The 20,797-nt window shown below is 47.4% G+C and overlaps 1 protein-coding gene across 1 annotated transcript; it reads right to left on the reverse strand.

Annotated features, from left to right (window-relative positions):
- Positions 1-11,052: 11,052 nt before the first annotated feature.
- Positions 11,053-11,987, reverse strand: LOC120648593. The gene has a single exon (XM_039925326.1). It carries the CDS (start codon positions 11,673-11,675, stop codon positions 11,343-11,345), a length of 333 nt encoding a protein of 110 aa, XP_039781260.1. The 5' UTR covers positions 11,676-11,987; the 3' UTR covers positions 11,053-11,342.
- Positions 11,988-20,797: the final 8,810 nt, after the last annotated feature.

Consider the following 20,797-nt stretch of genomic DNA (forward strand, 5'->3'; position numbering starts at 1 on the left):
CCCCCTGTTTTATGTTTCGCCCCAGCCCACTGAAACCTTAGGACCGCCCCTGTCTTCAATGAGAGATTTGAATGGTCCATGCAACATGAAACAGATGTTGCGCCAAATTTTTTTCCTCACCAACGGATGGTTAATAACTTTTTTTCAATATTGTTTTTGATGTTGCAAACAGTGATAATTATTCATGTTGCAGAGGTCTATTTTTCTATGTTGCAAATGTTATTTTTTGATGTTGTGATAGACCAACAGAACGTCCTCTCATCGGACGTCCAGGCGCTAGCAGCACCGATTCCGTGTTATGCTGGAAGCGTAGGTACGCACTGTCAAAAGAGTATAACTTCGGGAGCTTATCTGGGGAACGGTGGTTCGTTCGACGAGTAGCTAGGTGAAGACTCGGCACTCGGTCGGTACTACTTGGTAGTGATGAGTGGACCTTTATATCACACAAACAAGACTACTAACTTCCCCTAACTTTTTCTTTACAAGTAGTCAATATGTTGGAGGGGGGGGGGGGGGGGGGATGGAAGATGCAAATTATGCTAGAAATTAAAAACCTGTCGGTCATTCGAGGGGGGGGGGGGAATAAGAAGAAGCACTATAACTTGAAACAGTTCAGGAAAAATCGTATCTATAATACACACTGTCCATGCATGTCTCCTTGACCATATGCATCATGCATGCCAGTGTAATATATATTACACCCATCACTCCTCATGTGCTATGTCAAGACTAATTAAATAGATCGGTAGATATAAACCATGAAAATATAAATATATATCGGCGCGCCAATCAGAGCTTTCATCCACACATATAATGCTATTGTATAATATTAAATAGAAGGCCCCAGAGAGTAATAAACACAAAGCATTTCAATCAAATGATTACTATGTATGTTGATTCTACTTCAAATGTTTTGAAGAGCCAAGGACCCTAGCTTTAGGGTTAATAATGTGATTTTTGGCGCCTTCTATTTTTTTTGGCAACATAGTCAATGGGATTGGAGTAAGATTATATTGTTTGCTAATACATAATGTTTTGTCCCATGCATGGATACAAGATAACAGACTTGGGTGATCAAACATGGCATATGAATATAAAGTGGACAGGTTGAAAACATTACAAGATTGCAAAGACCACCCAAGCAAGTATATATAAAAAACGGAGCCATCGAAGGCTGAAAAAAAGATGAATTAAACTTGTTTCATAAATTCAAATTAGTTAAAATATCATATACTATCAAATGGATTGTGTTGTTAAGTTTGTAGGATTAAATTTCTTCAAAAAAAAAGTTTGTAGGATTGGTGCAAAAATCTTATTGCAGTAGGGATATAGCAAAATACACTATCAAACAGGAATTCTCTATTGCCTTTGCGTTAGATAGCAAAGCACACAGAGATATCACATGATCTAGATAGAAATTTGTGTAGATTTCATGAGTGTAAGCTATGCAGCCTTCTTATTTTTTTAATCCTTAATTCAACCCCCCAGCATGGCATCGCAGTCCTCCATATTTGATGACGTCCTCGTCAAGATTCATGCATGAAAATTTTCAAAGGGTCTCACCTTTTTTTATATATATTCAGAGAGATTGCTTAGGGTGCAGAGATCAAGAGGTAGAAGATGTGGGTGGCTCGTGGGCTGACTATTAGTAAGGTAGTAGCTACTTACACTACTAGAAAATGGGCCATCGGTCCAGACTAAAAATACCACTTGCTGTTTCACCCAGTACTAATATGAGCATCAGTACCGGGTGCAACGGCCAACTGGTACTTTTGATCTGGACCAATAGCCCAAAGTATTCATATGAGCCTTTGGCACCGGGTCATGGCACAACCCGGTACCAATGAGTAAGAGTTGGCACCGGTTTGTGCCAGAATCCGGTACCAATGAAAAAGATACCATTTAGTACCGGGTGATGCCACACACCGGTATTAAAAGTCAAGTTTTAGCACTGGTGGAAACAACCACCCGGTACCAATAGATGGTGCACGACCTCTCCCATTCCAGATATTTCTGGGCGTCCTCTCTCTACCGCTCTCATTTCTCTTCCTCTCATCTCTCTACCTTATCCTCTGGAGTGTTGGGGAGCGCAGGCAGCCGCTGCGAGCCGTGCCGGCCGCCGCGTGGGTGCAGGAGTCCAGCCACCGGCCGCCGCCGCGGGGTCCGCCGGCCGCCGCCGCTGCGGGGCGCTCGGGCCGTGTCCGGGCCTGCCAGCGCCTGGAACGCGCGTGGTGAGACCGCAGCCACGGCGGCCGTGGCGCAATCGGCAGTAGCCAGGCCTTGGTTGAGCCGGTGGGCGCGCGATGCCACGGAGAGCCATCGGTCCTCAACGTCTCCACCATGGAAGAGCTCCGATTCAACGAGAAAGAGTACCACTACTACCATGGGCTCAAACTCCATGAGGACGATGGATACTTTCAGTTCCAGGATTTTAGGTAAGCACTCTACGATTCGCGGTGCCATCGGTTCTCCCGTGAGTGTGCTAGAAACTTTGATCGAAGCTACTAACTAATCTTTCTCCCACACTCCAGTGCTGACTACCTGCTCGGAGAGGAAACTCATTTCTGTGCCATTTCTTGTCCAGAGAGCAGCTTCTCTCAAGGTACCATACCATAGTACCATGGCCCTTGTGTAAACAAGGATCCGTGCGAGGAATCTAGCACTAGTTCAAAAGTTTCTAGAGCTCATGTTCTTACTTTATCAAGTAAATGCAGAAGAGCTTGTCTGCCTCTCTGAGGTCGACTTCGCCAGTTTCTGGGCTCTGGTGGAGGAGGAGGACGCGCGCCGCAAGAGCGAGGAAGGTCCGAGAAGTGGACCAGGGAAGAAGCAGGGATCGACATTCGAGCTGGTGTCCCGGTATTTCTCCATGCCGATCAAGCAGGCGGCGTGGGAGCTCGACGTTGGGCTCACGATCTTGAAGAGGAGGTGCAGGGCGCTCGGGGCCTCCGTCGGCCGCCGCCGCTGCGGGGCGCTCGGGGCCTCCGCCGGCCGCCGCAGCTGCGGGGCGCTCGGGGCCTCCGCCGGCCGCCGCCGCCGCTTGGCGCTCGGGGCCTTCGCCGGCCGCCGCTGCGGGGTCCTCGGGCCTCCGCCGGCCGCCGCCGCACGTGAGGATTTTTTCCTTCTTTTTTGAAACTTTTCTGAAATTGAGATTGTATGGATTGTATCGATTTAGAAGTATTTGTGATTGATTCTTTGAATGATTTGTGGGATCTGTAAATTTTGTATCGGCGGATTCAGTATTTTGTGGTGGATTCAGTACTACCTGTTGTTGGAGTAATGGGCTTGGCCCATTCATTCTAAAACATTAAAAGAATTTAAAGCCCACTATTAATGCTAGGGAATCAATGCTTAATTCCGTACCGGGAATTGAGGAGGATCTCAACCGACTTAAAAGGTGGACTTCGTGTACACCACTTGTGAAGCCGGTAAGAGGAGGACGGTGAACCACACGCACGCGCGCTCGCTCGCCTCGCCGGGCCGGGCCGGGCCGTGGCCGTGGCCGAGGCCGAGACGAGGTGCGGCCGGCCGGCCGGGCGGGCGGTGCGGTGCGGTGCGCGTGCGCGTGCGCGGCCGGACGTGACGTGCAGGTGCGGTGCGGTGCGGTGCAGTGCGGCGCGGTGCGATGTGATGGCTATTTTGCCGTTGACAGCAATTAATCGTGCGATTAAACGTGCAATTAAATCTGTAATTAATGGCCATAACCGCATCACCTAAATGACTCTGATGGTGTCCAGGTTCAACGATCCTGAGCACCTGAGTCACTATATAAGGAGTGCCATTCCCCTCATCCATTCTGCACCAGAGCACTGAGGCAACTCGGCTCCTCTCTTCTCCCTCTCCAGTTGCAACAACTGAGTTCCCCAACGCTAATTTCTGCGCGCACAGAATTAGCGTGAGCAGGCCTCCGAAACCTTGCTCGCCTTGAGATCCTGCACGGAATAGGCGGGCAATCAGGTTTTTGGGTAACGCTTTAGCGTGACTGCTCAAAAATACTAAGGCTTTGCCCGATTGTACGACTACTTCCTGGTGGACGAGCCGAACGACTACGTCGACTACATTCTGGTGGCCGAACGACTACGTCGACTACATCTTGGTGACCGTTCGCGGGACTGCACTGCGAACTTCTTCCTGCACCGATTTAGTTCGACTACTTCGACTGAGGCCAACCGAGTAGATGTCTACTCCAGTTGGTAACAGCGCAGCCAATGCCTCCGGCAACGGCCCCGCTTCAGGGTACTCCCTGAAACTTTGGTTATTTATATTGTTTATGCTTATATGTGTGATAAGTATAAACATGTTCACATGTTTTATTTTACTCCTTAAAGTCATAGAAATATTGTTAGTTTATACATTTAATTTTGGAATTAAAATATACCGAAAATTGCCTAGATATCTAACAATCCAAAAACCTGATTATGTTAATAGGCTTTCGGTATCTAGCTTTGCTGCATCAATCAAACCATCACCTTTTGATGGTTCAAATTACAAACGTTGGCAAGAGCGGCTTATACTGTGGTTAACACTATCGAGAGTGATCCATGTGAAAGAGGGTAAGCCTGAACAATTCTCTCCAGAGGAAGGGAGTGCGTTCGATGAGGCTGATATCCTCTTTCGAGGCTTGATCATTAGTGTTCTCAGTGATAACCTGGTGGATTCTTATATCCGGCTGCCAACTGGCAAAGCATTGTGGGATGCTCTTGAGGCTCAATATGGAGTATCTGACGCCGGGAGTGAGTTGTATATCATGGAGCAGTTCCTTGAGTACAGGATGGTCGAAGACCGTTCTGTAGTGGAACAGGCTCATAAAATACATACTCTGGCAAAAGATCTCAAAAATTGCAGCAAAGAGTCCCCATGTGTGTTACCCAATAAGTTTGTGGCTGGAGGTATAATCTCTAAGCTGCCACATTCTTGGAGGGACTTTGCTACTTCTCTAAAACACAAGAGACAGGAGTTCACAATAGATGGACTCATAGGGACTCTTGATGTTGAGGAGAAGGCGAGAGCAAAGGACATACGTGGGAAAGGAGTTGTTGGTGCTTCAAGTGCCAATCTTGTTCAGAAGAACAACTCCCACAAGAACAAGAAAAAGCCACCGCAGAACCAACCAAAGACTAAGAAGACAACCACTTTTAAGAAGAAGAAGAAGACGGGAGCTTGCTATGTGTGCGCTAGTACGGATCACTTTGCTGCAAAGTGTCCGAACCGCAAAGGCAACGACTCCGCCAACATGGTTATTAGCGAGCCTGGAGGAACTTCGGGGTACGGTAATTTATTACCTACTGTTCTTTCAGTCTTTGGTTCACCCGAGTGGTGGGTTGACACTGGTGCTAATATTCATGTTTGTGCTGATGCTTCTTTGTTCTCTTCTTACCAGACCGGCGGGACTTCCTCCTTGCTGATGGGGAACGGATCACATGCGCGTGTTCTTGGTGTTGGTACGGTAAATCTGAAGTTTACTTCGGGGAAGACCGTGCAGCTGAAGAACGTGCAGCATGTCCCCACCATCAAGAAGAATTTAGTCAGCGGCTCTCTACTGTGTAGAGATGGTTTCAAATTAGTCTTTGAGTCCAATAAATGTATCTTGTGTAAGTTTGGTACTTTTGTTGGAAAAGGTTATGAAAGCGGAGGCTTGCTCCGTCTTTCTTTGTCAGATGTTTGTAATAAAATTGCATACAATGTTATTAACGTTGATGAAACAAATGTTTGGCATTCGAGGCTTTGTCACGTTAATTTTGGTTGTATGATGCGCTTAGCTAATTTGAGCTTAATTCCAAAGTTCACTTTTGTCAAAAATTCTAAGTGTCATGTATGTGTTGAATCAAAACAAACTCGTAAGCCTCATAAGACCACGGAGGCAAGGAGCTTGGCACCCTTAGAATTAATTCATTCCGATTTGTGCGAAATGAATGGAGTGTTGACAAAAGGTGGTAAAAAATATTTCATGACTTTGATTGATGATAGTACTAGATTTTGTTACATCTATTTGTTGAAGCTTTACACTACTTTAAAATCTATAAAGCTGAAGTAGAAAACCAACTTGAGAGAAAGATCAAAAGAGTTAGGTCAGATCGTGGTGGCGAGTATTTCTCAAATTTATTTACTTTATTCTGCGAGGAACATGGTATTATTCATGAAAGGACGCCTCCCTATTCACCTCAGTCAAATGGAGTTGCCGAAAGAAAGAACCGCACTCTAACGGATTTGGTTAACGCCATGTTAGATACAGCGGGACTTTCCAAGGAATGGTGGGGTGAGGCTATATTGACTGCATGTCATGTCCTAAACCGTGTTCCTACAAAGAATAAAGAGATAACTCCATTCGAGAAATGGGAGAAGAAAAGGCCAACACTGTCATACTTACGTACATGGGGTTGTTTGGCAAAAGTGAGTGTGCCAATAACCAAAAAATGTAAGCTTGGACCTAAAACTGTGGATTGTATCTTTCTAGGTTATGCTATTCACAGCGTTGGATATAGATTTTTAATAGTGAAATCTGGAGTACCTGACATGCATGTTGGTAATATAATGGAGTCCAGAGATGCTACATTTTTTGAAAACATTTTTCCCATGAGAGATGAAACAAGTTCATCTAGACAAGAGTTCATCGAGGATGATGGCTCTGCTGAGCCGATAGAACACAATGAACATACACTTGTAGAAAATCCTGAGGAGGATAACAATGATGCTCCGAGAAAGAGCAAGAGACAAAGGACTGTAAAGTCTTTTGGTGATGATTTCATTGTATACCTCATAGATGATACACCCAGAACCATAGAAGAGGCATATTCATCTCCTGGTGCTGACTATTGGAAGGAAGTAGTAAGGAGTGAGATGGATTCTATTATGTCTAATGGAACCTGGGAGGTCGTTGAACGTCCTTATGGATGTAAACCGGTTGGATGCAAGTGGGTGTTCAAGAAAAAGCTTAGGCCAGATGGTACTATTGAAAAGTACAAGGCTAGGCTTGTGGCCAAGGGTTATACCCAAAAAGAAGGAGAAGATTTCTTTGACACTTATTCACCAGTTGCCCGATTGACCACAATTCGAGTGTTACTTTCCCTGGCAGCCTCTTATGGTCTTCTCGTTCATCAGATGGACGTTAAGACGGCTTTCCTCAATGGAGAGTTAGAAGAGGAGATCTATATGGATCAGCCGGATGGGTTTGTATCAAAGGGTCAAGAAGGAATGGTTTGTAAGTTGTCAAAATCTTTATATGGTCTCAAGCAAGCGCCTAAGCAGTGGCATGAAAAATTTGATAGAACTTTGACCTCTGCCGGCTTTGTTGTGAACGAAGCTGACAGATGTGTGTACTATCGCTATGGTGGGGCTGAAGGAGTGATTTTGTGCTTGTATGTGGATGACATACTGATCTTTGGCACTAGCCTTAATGTGATTAAGGAAGTCAAAGAGTTTTTATCTCAAAATTTTGAGATGAAGGATCTGGGAGAAGCTGATGTTATCCTTAATATAAAACTAGTAAAAGAGATCAATGGTGGGGTGATTCTTACACAGTCTCACTATGTGGAGAAGGTGTTAAGTCGCTTTGGTTATAGCGACTATAAACCTGTCTCAACACCATATGATGCCAGTTTAATTCTTAGAAAGAACAAAAGGATAATGCGAGATCAGCTGAGATATTCTCAGATCATTGGTTCATTAATGTATTTAGCGAGCGCTACAAGACCTGACATCTCGTTTGCTGTAAGCAAACTGAGCCGGTTTGTTTCAAACCCGGGAGATGATCATTGGAAGGCTCTTGAAAGAGTAATGCGCTATCTGAAGAGGACAATGAACTATGGAATTCACTACACCGGGTACCCAAGGGTACTAGAAGAGTATAGTGATTCAAATTGGATTTCTGATGCTGATGAGATAAAGGCCACAAGTGGATATGTGTTTACACTTGGTGGTGGAGCTGTTTCCTGGAAGTCTTGCAAGCAGACCATCTTAACGAGGTCAACTATGGAAGCAGAACTCACAGCATTAGATACCGCCACTGTTGAGGCTGAGTGGCTTCGTGAGCTCCTTATGGACTTGCCGATAGTTGAAAAACCGTTACCGGCAATCCTAATGAACTGTGACAATCAAACGGTAATTGTCAAGGTGAATAGTTCAAAGGATAACATGAAGTCATCTAGACATGTGAAAAGGCGGTTGAAATCTGTCAGAAAATTGAGAAACTCCGGAGTTATAGCCCTGGACTATGTTCAGACGGCTAAAAATCTGGCAGATCAGTTTACAAAGGGTCTTTCACAAAATGTCATAGACAATGCATCTATGGAATTGGGCTTGAGACCCACGTGAGTCATTCTATAGTGGAAACCTGTCCTATGTGATCGGAGATCCCGTGAATTAGGATGGTGAAACAAACTAAAGTCTGACTGTGAGAAGAGAACCTTTGTGAAAAGGGCTCATTCCGTGTTTAAGGTGCATTTCTCTTCTAATCTGTATGGCAGGTTGGTCTATACCTTAATGTGTGCCAGGTGGTTTCTTTTAAACAAATGAGTTGTTTTCTTGAAACAAAGATGTTGTCCTACAGAACATCTGAAAGGAACACACCTTTATGAGTTTGACCACTGGTCATGGTCTATGAGAATTGGGTATTCTCAAGAAACTCATGAAGGGCCTGGAGTATGACTTATAAGCTCCAAACCGCGGGGATGCTTATGCAGCCTAGTACCAGTGTAGGGCTCTGGTCAAACTTGTTTGCACAAAACTGGCAATTCAAGGCATAGTCCATTGCACAGTTGTGAATAAGTGTAGCCTTTGTCCTAGATGGAAGTTCAACTTAATAGTCTCTGTCGAATACTGGTATATCAATGAGGGAATGAGGGTATTTCTAGTGTGGCTTGAATTTCTTGGTGGGGATTGTTGGAGTAATGGGCTTGGCCCATTCATTCTAAAACATTAAAAGAATTTAAAGCCCACTATTAATGCTAGGGAATCAATGCTTAATTCCGTACCGGGAATTGAGGAGGATCTCAACCGACTTAAAAGGTGGACTTCGTGTACACCACTTGTGAAGCCGGTAAGAGGAGGACGGTGAACCACACGCGCGCGCGCTCGCTCGCCTCGCCGAGCCGGGCCGGGCCGGGCCGGGCCGGGCCGGGCCGGGCCGGGCCGTGGCCGTGGCCGAGGCCGAGACAAGGCGCGGCGCGGCGCGGCGCGGCGCGGCCGGCCGGCCGGGCGGGCGGTGCGGTGCGGTGCGCGTGCGCGTGCGCGGCCGGACGTGACGTGCTGGTGCGGTGCGGCGCGGTGCGATGTGATGGCTATTTTGCCGTTGACAGCAATTAATCGTGCGATTAAACGTGCAATTAAATCTGTAATTAATGGCCATAACCGCATCACCTAAATGACTCTGATGGTGTCCAGGTTCAACGATCCTGAGCACCTGAGTCACTATATAAGGAGTGCCATTCCCCTCATCCATTCTGCACCAGAGCACTGAGGCAACTCGGCTCCTCTCTTCTCCCTCTCCAGTTGCAACAACTGAGTTCCCCAACGCTAATTTCTGCGCGCACAGAATTAGCGTGAGCAGGCCTCCGAAACCTTGCTCGCCTTGAGATCCTGCACGGAATAGGCGGGCAATCAGGTTTTTGGGTAACGCTTTAGCGTGACTGCTCAAAAATACTAAGGCTTTGCCCGATTGTACGACTACTTCCTGGTGGACGAGCCGAACGACTACGTCGACTACATTCTGGTGGCCGAACGACTACGTCGACTACATCTTGGTGACCGTTCGCGGGACTGCACTGCGAACTTCTTCCTGCACCGATTTAGTTCGACTACTTCGACTGAGGCCAACCGAGTAGATGTCTACTCCAGTTGGTAACAGCGCAGCCAATGCCTCCGGCAACGGCCCCGCTTCAGGGTACTCCCTGAAACTTTGGTTATTTATATTGTTTATGCTTATATGTGTGATAAGTATAAACATGTTCACATGTTTTATTTTACTCCTTAAAGTCATAGAAATATTGTTAGTTTATACATTTAATTTTGGAATTAAAATATACCGAAAATTGCCTAGATATCTAACACCTGTGAGGTGCGAGCGTAACAGGAGTGGATGACAGGGAGCGTAACGAGAGAGGATGATGGGGAGCGTAACGGGAGGGGTGCGAGCCATGTGAGCAGAATGGCGTGGGGGCTATCGGTACCGGTTGCTAACCAACCGGTACCAAAGGGTACCTTAGGTACCGGGTGTTTTACCCGGTGTTATAGGCAGTCACATTGGTCTCGGTTTGATAGTACCGGTTGCAAAACTGGTACTTAAGCTCATTTTCACCCGGTACTGATGGTTCTTTCTCTAGTAGTGTTACGCCCTCGCATGGTGTCTGGCCAGATGAAGCCTTTCTAGCTCCCATCAGTAGATTTCTACTATACTAGTCAGTGAGTCGTCCATGGATGAAGTTGTTGAACATACCATGCACACGAAAGCATCAAACAATCATACATCTGAGTGTCGATCCGGGGACACGGTTTACTGCCGATATGCCTGATTACTGAATATAACTGACTTCCATCCTTGACCATGGAAACTTCATCTCTGCTTCTCGTGCACGTTCAGGTTGACGTTTCTGCACTCATTTCTTGCTCGGACCTTGGGAAAGAAGTAAGTAATATAAAGAGCCAAATGAATGCGAGATAGGACACGCATGACGGCATGATCAACAGCGACATAAGTATTAATCGATGAGATGTGTGTGTGTGTGTGTGTGTGTTCTTGTCTTCTCTGATCCGGCATAGCGGATTAGTGGAACCTATATATCACACCATGAAACTGCAAGGTTGAAGAGCTAGCTCGATCTGTCCATCGACTTTTCTTGAAAATTTTGTTTTTTCAAGGTAGGGCGTGTGTGATGTTTCTTGGATTAGATAAGAGTGCATATTCCTTCACTGATGAACTTCTTACCACTGCTCTGCTTGATGAACATATAAGATGATAAATAATACGATTTATTGTGAGGAAAATGACATGTTCTGTGCTTTGCTTCTTTCGTTAGTTGATCGATCAATCCTACATCTTTTCTATAATAAAAACTTCTTTTAAGACATAGAAAAATTCCTCATACATGAATAGGAGTAGACTGTCAAAAGTCAGAAACACAGGGTATATATGAACACCAGAATGAAGATCCACACGAACCATTCCTTTTGGATTCATGTAATTTTGCAACTACTGGATTATTCAGTTTTTTTTTTTTCTTTTCAGCTATCTCAAGAGCCCTCCTTTTTCCTAAATCTAACAAACCATTAAGCTTGTAGCTTACAAAATGGTTTCCAAAAAAGAGAAAAACAAACGAAAGTGAAACTAGAATGATGCATGCTCAGCTCGCTTATTACTCTCGAATGATGCTCAGCGCGCGCTTCAGCCGCGACCGCTCTATCGCGGCGGCGAGCTTCTCGTCGCCCTTCCTCCCCGCCGGGCTCATCAGCAACGCCCCGGCCTGCCCTAGCGTCAGCTCGTTGAGCGTCTCGTTGAACAAGTCAACGTCGTTCTCGGCTTCTTGCACCGGCATGATGCGCACCGCCTTCTTGGTCTTGCCGCCGCGCCGCCGCTGCTGTGGCTTGCCGGACGACGCGAACGCTGCGCTCGCGCGCACGGCCAGAGCGGCCATGTCGTCGGCGGACAGCGGCCGGCCGACCAAGTCCGCCGGGAGCACGAAGTACATCTGCCCCGGGCAGAGCACGTCGCCGGGGGCCAGCGCCGGCGGGTGCTCGTTGAAATAGAGCGCGTCGGCGTTGCACACGAAGGACGACGCCACGGGCGTGTCGCCGTCAAGGCCGAGCACGTCGGAGACGGCCGCGAGGGGGCACGGCGCTGGGAGCTCCTTCAGCGAACCGTCGGCGGCGATGACCCTTCAGGCTGGCACTGGCGAGTCCGGCCGGTGTACCTGCCGCGAGACGCTGCCTCGGTGGAAGCAGGAAAGCCTCAGCAGACCCATATGGAATAATAATCTCGTGTGCAAGTGTTGAGAATTTTGTGGCTTGTGAAATTTGGATGTGCAGGTTGAAGCATTGGTGCCGTATATATAGAGGAGAGGATGGAGAACACAGCTCTGGATGGAGACAAGTTGATTTTTTGTTTCAACCCCTTTTTGCTGTTGAATTAAAGAAACGTACATGTAGCATTTGATTGCTTTTGCTGTTGGGCCAAATAAGTTGATTTTTCCGTAGCTTGGATCAAGGCTGTTTGTGTGATGAGCGCACACTCATAGCACATGGACATATTGTGTAAGTATGTTGTTACATTATGCGTGCTCCTCTAGATTGTATGCCATTTTTAGACCTAAAAAGATTGTATTTTAAACATTACTACTTTGTTTTGATCTTTGATTCAAATTAAAGGTTAATTAAACTAAGAAACGATTATTGGAAGAGATAAGTAATCTGAAGATGAATATCAATTTTGTTTAGATTAAGGAAAATCCTAGCTTTGAACATTCATGAGTGAATGTTTATAGCTAAAGTACAAGAGCTCTTAGACTCTAAATCTCAAATGAGGGATTAAAAGGCAAAAGAAAGAAAGCTCTAAAACAAAAAAAAAGCTAGAAGACTACACTTTAATCTTCTTTTTCGTTCATGTTTCAATCCTGCAATAGCTTTACGCAGCACCAATCAAACACATCCCTCGCCTGCATATATAGAAACGTGATAATTGAATCTTTCGTAGCTCGCGAAATCCTGGAGAACTGCTGAAACTTGTAGAAAGTATCACAACAACATCTCAAAGGAGGAAAAATGACGCCTAGCTAGTTCCACTGGTGTTGGCCTGATGCATGCGTCAGGTAGATCTTTCGCTCGAAACTACTGCAAGAAAACATCATCACCATCGTGAGCAATCAACCCATATGACGGCCACAAAAATCCCACCCAGCGAAGATGAATATCAATGAGTCAAGTTATTCTTTCATTTGATCAGTACCTGATAAAAACAATACACAAATATTTAACAAATGCAATGACCCCAAAAGAATTTGAAAAATACTACAAATTAAAAGATTTTGTCCCTGTCATCGAGAAACAAACTCAGAGAAGCAAAATATTTTTTTAGAATAAGAAAAATCCCATCCTTGAACATTCTCAATCGAAAGACCGACGAGATCCGCCACTGGGACGAGCTGCAGCGGGGCCACCCCGCTTCGCTCCGGCCTCCATGCTCCGCCACCACGTCGCTCCTCCGCCGTCGCCGGCGAGCCGCGCCATCGTGGGGGCTCCACCCCATCTCGGCTTTCCCAGCTCCTCGCCGCCGTCGCCTCCCGACCCGTCGAGACCGGCCTCGTCCGCGCCTTCCGCGGCGGCGCCGCCCCCAAAGTCCCGATCCGCGCCTTCCTGGAGCGGATCCACTTGCTGGAGGTGGAGGCCCGCCGCCACGCCACCGCCGCGCTGGAATCGAGAAGGTAGCGCCGGCGGCCCACTCCCTCCTTTTCTTCTCTGCCCATGTTGACCACGGGGGGAATGGATAAGGGAGGGGGAGGGGCACCGCTAGGGGTACCCCGAGAATGTATCCATGGTTCGTTTGCTGTTGCTGGTTTTCTTTTTTTTTCGATCTAAGATCGGTTTGCGTCGCCCTACCGTTCGTCGCCGTTCATCGTCGACACTCCCGAAGGACGAGGTTGTTGCTGCGCCCTCCAGGCTGCAGCGATGACGTTCGTGATCAAGCCCACCCTACCGGTGTCGTCGCCTTTTCAGGCGGTGGCGCCACTCATCGCCGGTCTTCGTCAAGCAGGCGCTCGATCCGCCTCCGCGGCTCGAGCCGTTCTCGTGTGGACATAGTCGCCGATGTTCCTGAAGGAAGACGTCGTCGCCACCCCTGATCTGAGCGCGACACTTGCTGCAACCTGCGCCGTCACCACCCCTGTCCTGAGCGTGACCTAAGTCGCAAACCGCGCCGTCTACCATCGTCATCTGCCGCACCGTCCTGCTGCTGTCTTCGGCAAGAAGCTGCTGAGTTTGTGTACTCGAGCACCTCGACGACGCTTCGACCCGCGCCCCCTCCACGGCTTCGACCACGTCCACCTCGAATTCGGCTACTACGGCACTAAAGGGCTATCATCTGCATGAGTCTCCAGTCAAAGCTTTCGCACCGGCGTTCCGACTGCAGGGGGATACATCTCCATTGTTCTCCAGTCTGACCGTTCGTGTTGCTACTGCTACGATTGCGGGGGGATGTTAGAGTATATTAGGCAACTCCGGATATGGTAGTTTAGGATTGATGTAATCCCGTGATAGACTTCCTTATCTCTAGGGGAGGTGGCTTGCCCTCCAAGCCTTGTACTCCTATATATACCGCCCAAGGGGCTCATTGCAATACAATCGACCATATTATACGCATCCTACTTTCCTACAATTACTACTCCGTATTAGGTTGCTCTGACCTTTGCTTACTGATGAAAAGCTTCTCGAATGCTTCATGATTAGTTCTGCTTCGACGATGTCAGTTACTCAGTTTGTCAGCTACTGTGGTTAATAGTAGCTGAGGCTTCTCAGAAATAAGTCTTCTCAGAACAGAGTGCCAAGGCTTCCCAGAAAATAGAAGACAGAAACATCATGTCTGAACTGCCACTAAGGGGTATTCCTCTTGTTTATCACTTTTGCAGGTATGTGTAAATTGGCGCGTAGAAGCGTCGGAGTTGCACACGAAGAAGGCCGGCGACGCGGCGGCGTCGGCGCTGCCGAGAACGTCGGACACAGAGGCGAGTGGCGGGTCCGAGATGGGGAGCTTCCCCAGCGAGCCGTCGGTGGCGATGACCATGGCCGGCGGAGCAGCTGGCTGCTGCGCGTCGCCGGAGACGCTAGGAGCATGGACGCAAGAGAGCGCCGATCCCATTGGAGCTGGAGTCTCGTGCGTGTGCGTGAGTGTGACAGTGTGTTCGGCTGCAGAATGTTCCATTCCATTCCATGGTGTGGCATGGCAATGGCTCCATCTGTGGAAAGAAGACCCAGCCGGAAAGCTAGCTGCTGGTGGACCACACCACTTGTTGGAACTCAGCGATCAATGCTACTAGAAGGAGAGAAAGTGCACGAGCTAGCACAGCCTGGTGCAGGTGCAAGCAGCCCTGCAAGCAAGCAAATGAAGGACCAATGCCTCGGCGCTTTCTTGACCAGAGGAGAGAATTTCCAACGCCAAGTTGGTCGGACTGTTCGCCGCCTCGTTCAACCGTTCCTTGAGACGACGACATCCGCGACCGCCGAGAACGACGATCCATGCAAATCAATTTCAAAGACAGGTACTCTTGAGTCTTTTCCATGGATCCAGAGATTGCTTAACGCGGCCGGCGAGTTGACGGAGACTAGCCGGGTGAGCTATCTGCGTGGTTCCGGGCCAGATAAACCGGTAAACCCTTCATCAGAAGCAACCAGCGGGAACAGAGGCATGCCTCTATAGTTGATCTGAGCGACATGTCCTGGATCTATAGTTGAAATACATCTTGGTATGAAGTCTGTCGGTAATAATACTCCGCCCCGGTGCGACCGTTCCCGCCCCCGGTGCCGTCCGTGACGTGTTCGGCGAGAAGCCGGAACCGCGAGTCCACTCCACGCCGGCCACGACTACACCGCCGACCCTCGGTAAGTAATGCAACCTCCCCCGTTATTGATAATGTTCGTAGATTATGGAACCGCAACCTAGTTAGGTGTCTTCCGTTCGGAAGAAATACAATTGAGATATGCAGATCTTTGCATATCTATAATTGTATCTATTTCGAATTGTCCACGTTATTTGGACAGCTCGAGGATGCGTAAATACGGTTAGTTTTCATGGTCCACTCCTATCTGAGACAGAGTCTCGGCATCACCTCCTCGTTGTTCTCCGGATACACAATCTCCCTTTTGGGACGTGTATCTGGAGAACAGCGGGGAGGTGCTGCCGAAATTTTGTCTCGGATGGTAGTGGACCATGAAAACTGACCGTATGTACGCATCCTCGGGTGGGATTAGGACCTACCTTCACCTATTAGAATGTAGGGACAACACGTAGTTGCATTTGATTTTTATTCTCACTCCGGTCTAGAGGATGGATGCCCGTCATTGGATGTACACGGGCCGTCCAAGTCAGGCTACCATGACCGATGAATGGATTCGAAAGACCAATGATTTTTTGGAAGCCGCGTGGAGTCAGGCTGAAGGATCGAGTTTCTTGTGGTGTCCGTGCAACAGATGTGGAAATAAGAAACGGAAAACGAAGAAGGTTATGGGCCAACATCTTTGCAAGTATGGATTTACGCCGGACTATACCCGGTGGATCTTTCATGGTGAAGGCCACCGTATGAGGGACGAGGTCGTGAGGCAACGCATCGATGATTGTGATGCTGATGGTGGGGTTGGAGACATGTTACATGACTATCATGAAGCACATTTCGGTGAAGGACCGCAGGAGGAGGAGCCAGAGGCATCCGCAAAGGTGTATTTCGAGATGTTGGAGGCTGCACAGAAACCACTTCACGGTCATACAAAGGTTTCTCAGCTGGACGGCATCGGACGGCTAGTGGCCTTGAAGTCTCAGTTTAGCCTGAGCCAAGACGCCTTCGATAGTCTGTTGACCATGTTTGGAAGCATGCTTCCAGAAAATCACATTCTGCCAAAGTCAATGTATCAGGCACAGAAAAAATCACATTCTGCCAAAGTCAATGTATCAGGCACAGAAAATTCTCGGTGCACTTAAGATGCCATATGAGCAGATACATTCTTGTCCAAATGGGTGTATCTTATTTAGGAAGGAGCATGAGAAAGATGCTTACTGTCCAAAATGTAAAGCCTCTAGGTTCCTCGAAGTGGACTTTGGTGATGGTCAGCCTAAGAAGCAGCTCACGATTCCCGTGAAATTCCTACGCTACCATCCTTTCATTCCGAGGATCCAACGACTATTCATGACCGAGGAATCCGCGCAACAGATGACCTGGCACAAGAAAGGTGTTCGGTACAACCCTGACAAGATGGTGCCAAGGTTTACAAAACCGGTGGGAACCGGTCCAGTTTGACCGGTCAAACCGGTCCGGTCCGGTTCCGATTTGGGCCGGTACCAAACCGGCCCAAATTCAAAATTCAAATTTGAATTCAAAAAAATGAAAAATTCCCAAAAAATACTTCAAGGTGCGACGAATCTAATGGTGTCAAATTTTCTCAAAAATTCGTTCGTTTAATATACTTTTCGGGCATTTAAAGTTAAACCAAAAAAGAAAAGGAAAAAAATGAGACGGCCCATTAAGGCCCACTTGGTAAATCGGTCAAACCGGCCGGTAAACCAGTCAAACCGGCCGGTATACCGTTCCAAACCGGTTACACATGCGATTTTAAATTTGGATTTGAATTCAAACCGGTCAAACCGCCCGATAAACCGGTCAAACCGGCCGGTATACCGGTACGAACCGGTTGAACTGACTTTTTTGAATTCAAATTTGAATTCGACCGGTACCGACCGGTTTCTGGCCAAACCGGACCGGTATACCGGTAGCGGACCCCGGCGGTTTGGCCGGTCCGGTCGGTAAATGAAACCCTGGATGGTGCATCCATCCGATGGTTAGTCATGGAAGAATTTTGATAGGATTCACTGTGACAAAGCTAATGAAGCTCGTAATGTACGTATTGCGCTTGCAACAGATGGGTTCAATCCTTATGGGATGGTGGCCGCCTCGTACTCATGCTGGCCTGTGTTTGTTATCCCTCTGAATCTCCCTCCAGGGGTCCTATTTCAACGACAGTCCATACTCGTGTCATTGATTATTCCAGAGCACCCGGGGAATAAAATGAGTGTTTACATGGAGCCTCTGATTGATGATTTGGTCAAGGCATGGGACGAAGGGGTGTGGACCTATGTCCGAGCAACAAAGACAAATTTTAGAATGTATGTTTGGTACCAATTCTCCCTGCATGACTTACCCGCGTATGGCATATTCTGCGGCTGATGTACTCACGGGAAGTTCCCATGTCCAACATGCAAGGCAGCTTTGCAGTTCATCTGGTTGAGGAAGGGGGGTAAGTATTCGTCATTTGACAAACATCGACAATTCCTCCCCGCTGACCATCCTTTTAGACAAGACGTTAAGAGCTTCACGAAAGGTGTAAAAGTTACAGAAATTGCACCGCCGATCATGACGGGTGTTGCGATTCATGCTCAGATAGACGCTCTCCGACTCAACGATGGCGGTGGTTTTGTTGGGTACGGTGAGGAACATGCTTGGACTTAGAAGTCTGGGCTATGGAGGCTCCCTTATATTGATGATATTCTGCTTCCACACAACATTGATGTGATGCATAATGAAAAGAATTGGGGGGAGGCACTTTTTGGAACAGTCATGGACATTTCTGATAAGACGAAGGACAACGTAAAGGCAAGAGTGGATCTGGCAATGTTGTGCGATAGACCAAGATACGAAATGAGGACTCCTGGACCCGGGAGGAAATGGAAGAAGACACAGGCCGACTTCGTCCTCACGAGGGCCCAGAAGAAAGAAGCACTAGAGTGGATCCAAAAGTTACAATTTTCCGATGGATATGCAGCGTATCTTAGGAGGGGTGTGAACTTGACTACTATGCGAATCAACGGGCTAAAGAGTCATGACTACCATATATGGATTGAGCGGCTTCTTCCGGTGATGGTTCGAGGCTACTTACCTAATAATGTATGGCTCGTGCTAGCAGAGTTGAGTAATTTTTTCCGTCAGCTTTGTGCTAAGGAGTTATCTTGGGCTGTTATTGCGGACATGGAAAAAGTGGCTCCCGTGTTGCTCTGTAAGTTGGAGAAAATCTTTCCACCAGCCTTCTTCAATCCAATGTAGCATTTGCTTCTGCATCTGCCTTATGAGGCAAGAATGAGAGGGCCTGTGCAGTTCCGGTGGTGCTATCCAGTTGAAAGATGCCAGAAGGTTCTTCGAACGAAATTTAAGAATAAATGAAAAATTGAGGCTTCGATTGCTGAGGCATATATTTTGGAGGAGGTGTCAAACTTCACGACTAAATACTATGGTGAGAAGCTTCCCAGCGTGCATAATCCACCTCCTCGTTACAATGCTGGCGATAATGAATCGAGTCTCAGCATTTTCCGAGGGCAACTTGGAAGTGCAAGTGATGCGAGGTACAAGACCCTGAACCATGAAGAGTGGCGCCGTATCATGCTTTATTTGTTGACCAACCTTTCTGAGGTGGAGCCATACATAGGGTAAGTTCTCATTTAACGTGTTCACGATGTTCCACGATTCAGCATGTCATTTAACATCTTCTTGCGTTTGCACTAAGCAGCATCCAACCCTTTGATCATATTTCACACAGGCAATTTCTTCGTCAATTCTGGCATCGCTCAAGGTCTCCGACCCAGAACGAATCGGAGTCTCTTCTTAAAAATGGCGCCGGAAATTCTCAGCCCGATTTCATTTATTGGTTGCAACAAAAGGTAAACTCCGATTCACAGGATCTTTGCTGTAGCTAAAGGTTCAAGTCATTTAACGTTTCGAACAATATGACGAACTTTGTCCCTTTCGCTTTCAGGGGCAAACCGATTCGTCCATGAGTGCCGAGTTGAGCAAGTGGCTGATGGATTTAGCTATAGGGTTAAGTCATTTAACGTTTATGACGTGAATGGATATCGCTTTCACACAACAGGATACGAGCAAAGTCGGCCCAATCGAAAAACCACTAATACTGGAGTCTTTACGCCAGGCCAAGATGGGGTCGAGTATTATGGAAGACTTGAAGAAATATACGAACTCAAGTTTCAAGGTTCCGTACCACAGACTCCCGTTATTTTCAAATGCCATTGGTTTGATCCTACATTAATCAGGCGGACCCCAAATGTTGGCCTAGTCAAAATTCGTCAGGATTCAAAGTTACCAGGCGACGATGTCTACATTGTGGCTCAACATGCCACACAAGTTTATTATCTCTCATATCCGTGCCAAACCGACAAACATCTTCAGGGTTGGGATGTTGTGTGTAAGGTATCGCCACACGGCAAACTTCCTGTCCCAAACAATGAAGACTACAACAATGGCAGGGAGTTCTTTCAAGAAGGACTAGAAGGGAGTTTCGAGATAGACTTAAGTGACGTGATGGGAATGGAAGTGGACAATGAAAGGATTGCTGACGAGGAAGCTGGAGACGAGGTTGAAAATGCTCATGACTTAGAATTACTCGAGCGGCTGCATTTGGGCAGAGACAGTGAAGATGACATTCCTCCTTCGAATAATGTTGATTACGTCGAGGAGCCTAATAGTGATGATGAGGATTATGATCCAGCTAATCCCGATCATGATGACTATTTCTAGTACATGTATGAACTGAATTATTTAATTCTATGTATATATATTATTTTATTTTTGCATAATTTGCTATGAACCAAAATGTTTAATTCTATGAACTGATTTTGCATATTTGTAGATATATTTATTGTTTATTTTGCATAATTTGTTAAGTACATATTGTTCATTTTTGCTGATTCGTTTACAATTATTCATTGCAGGTTATTGATTCGAAATGCCAGGCGGGGGCAAGATTGGTTTCCTGAGCGCCTTGTACAGGAGTAGTGGTGGAGAGCAAGAGGCTCCTGAGGGGTCCAGTGGAGCAGGGGGGGGTCCAATGCCTCAGAGGGGTCCAGGAGGCGTTGGGGACGAGGGCCAGGGTGAACGAGAGGAGGTAAGATAGGTGGTGGAGGCCAGGGGAGGACGAGGAGGAGGAGCGGGAGCAGGAGGAGCAGGAGCGGGAGCAGGAGGAGCAGGAGGAGCCGAGACAGGAGGAGGAGGACCAGGAGGAGGACCAGGAGGAGGAGGAGGAGGAGGCAGCAGGAGATACGAGGGCGGTGTGG

Source organism: Panicum virgatum, chromosome 1K, assembly GCF_016808335.1.
Source record: "Panicum virgatum strain AP13 chromosome 1K, P.virgatum_v5, whole genome shotgun sequence".
Lineage (NCBI taxonomy): Eukaryota > Viridiplantae > Streptophyta > Magnoliopsida > Poales > Poaceae > Panicum > Panicum virgatum.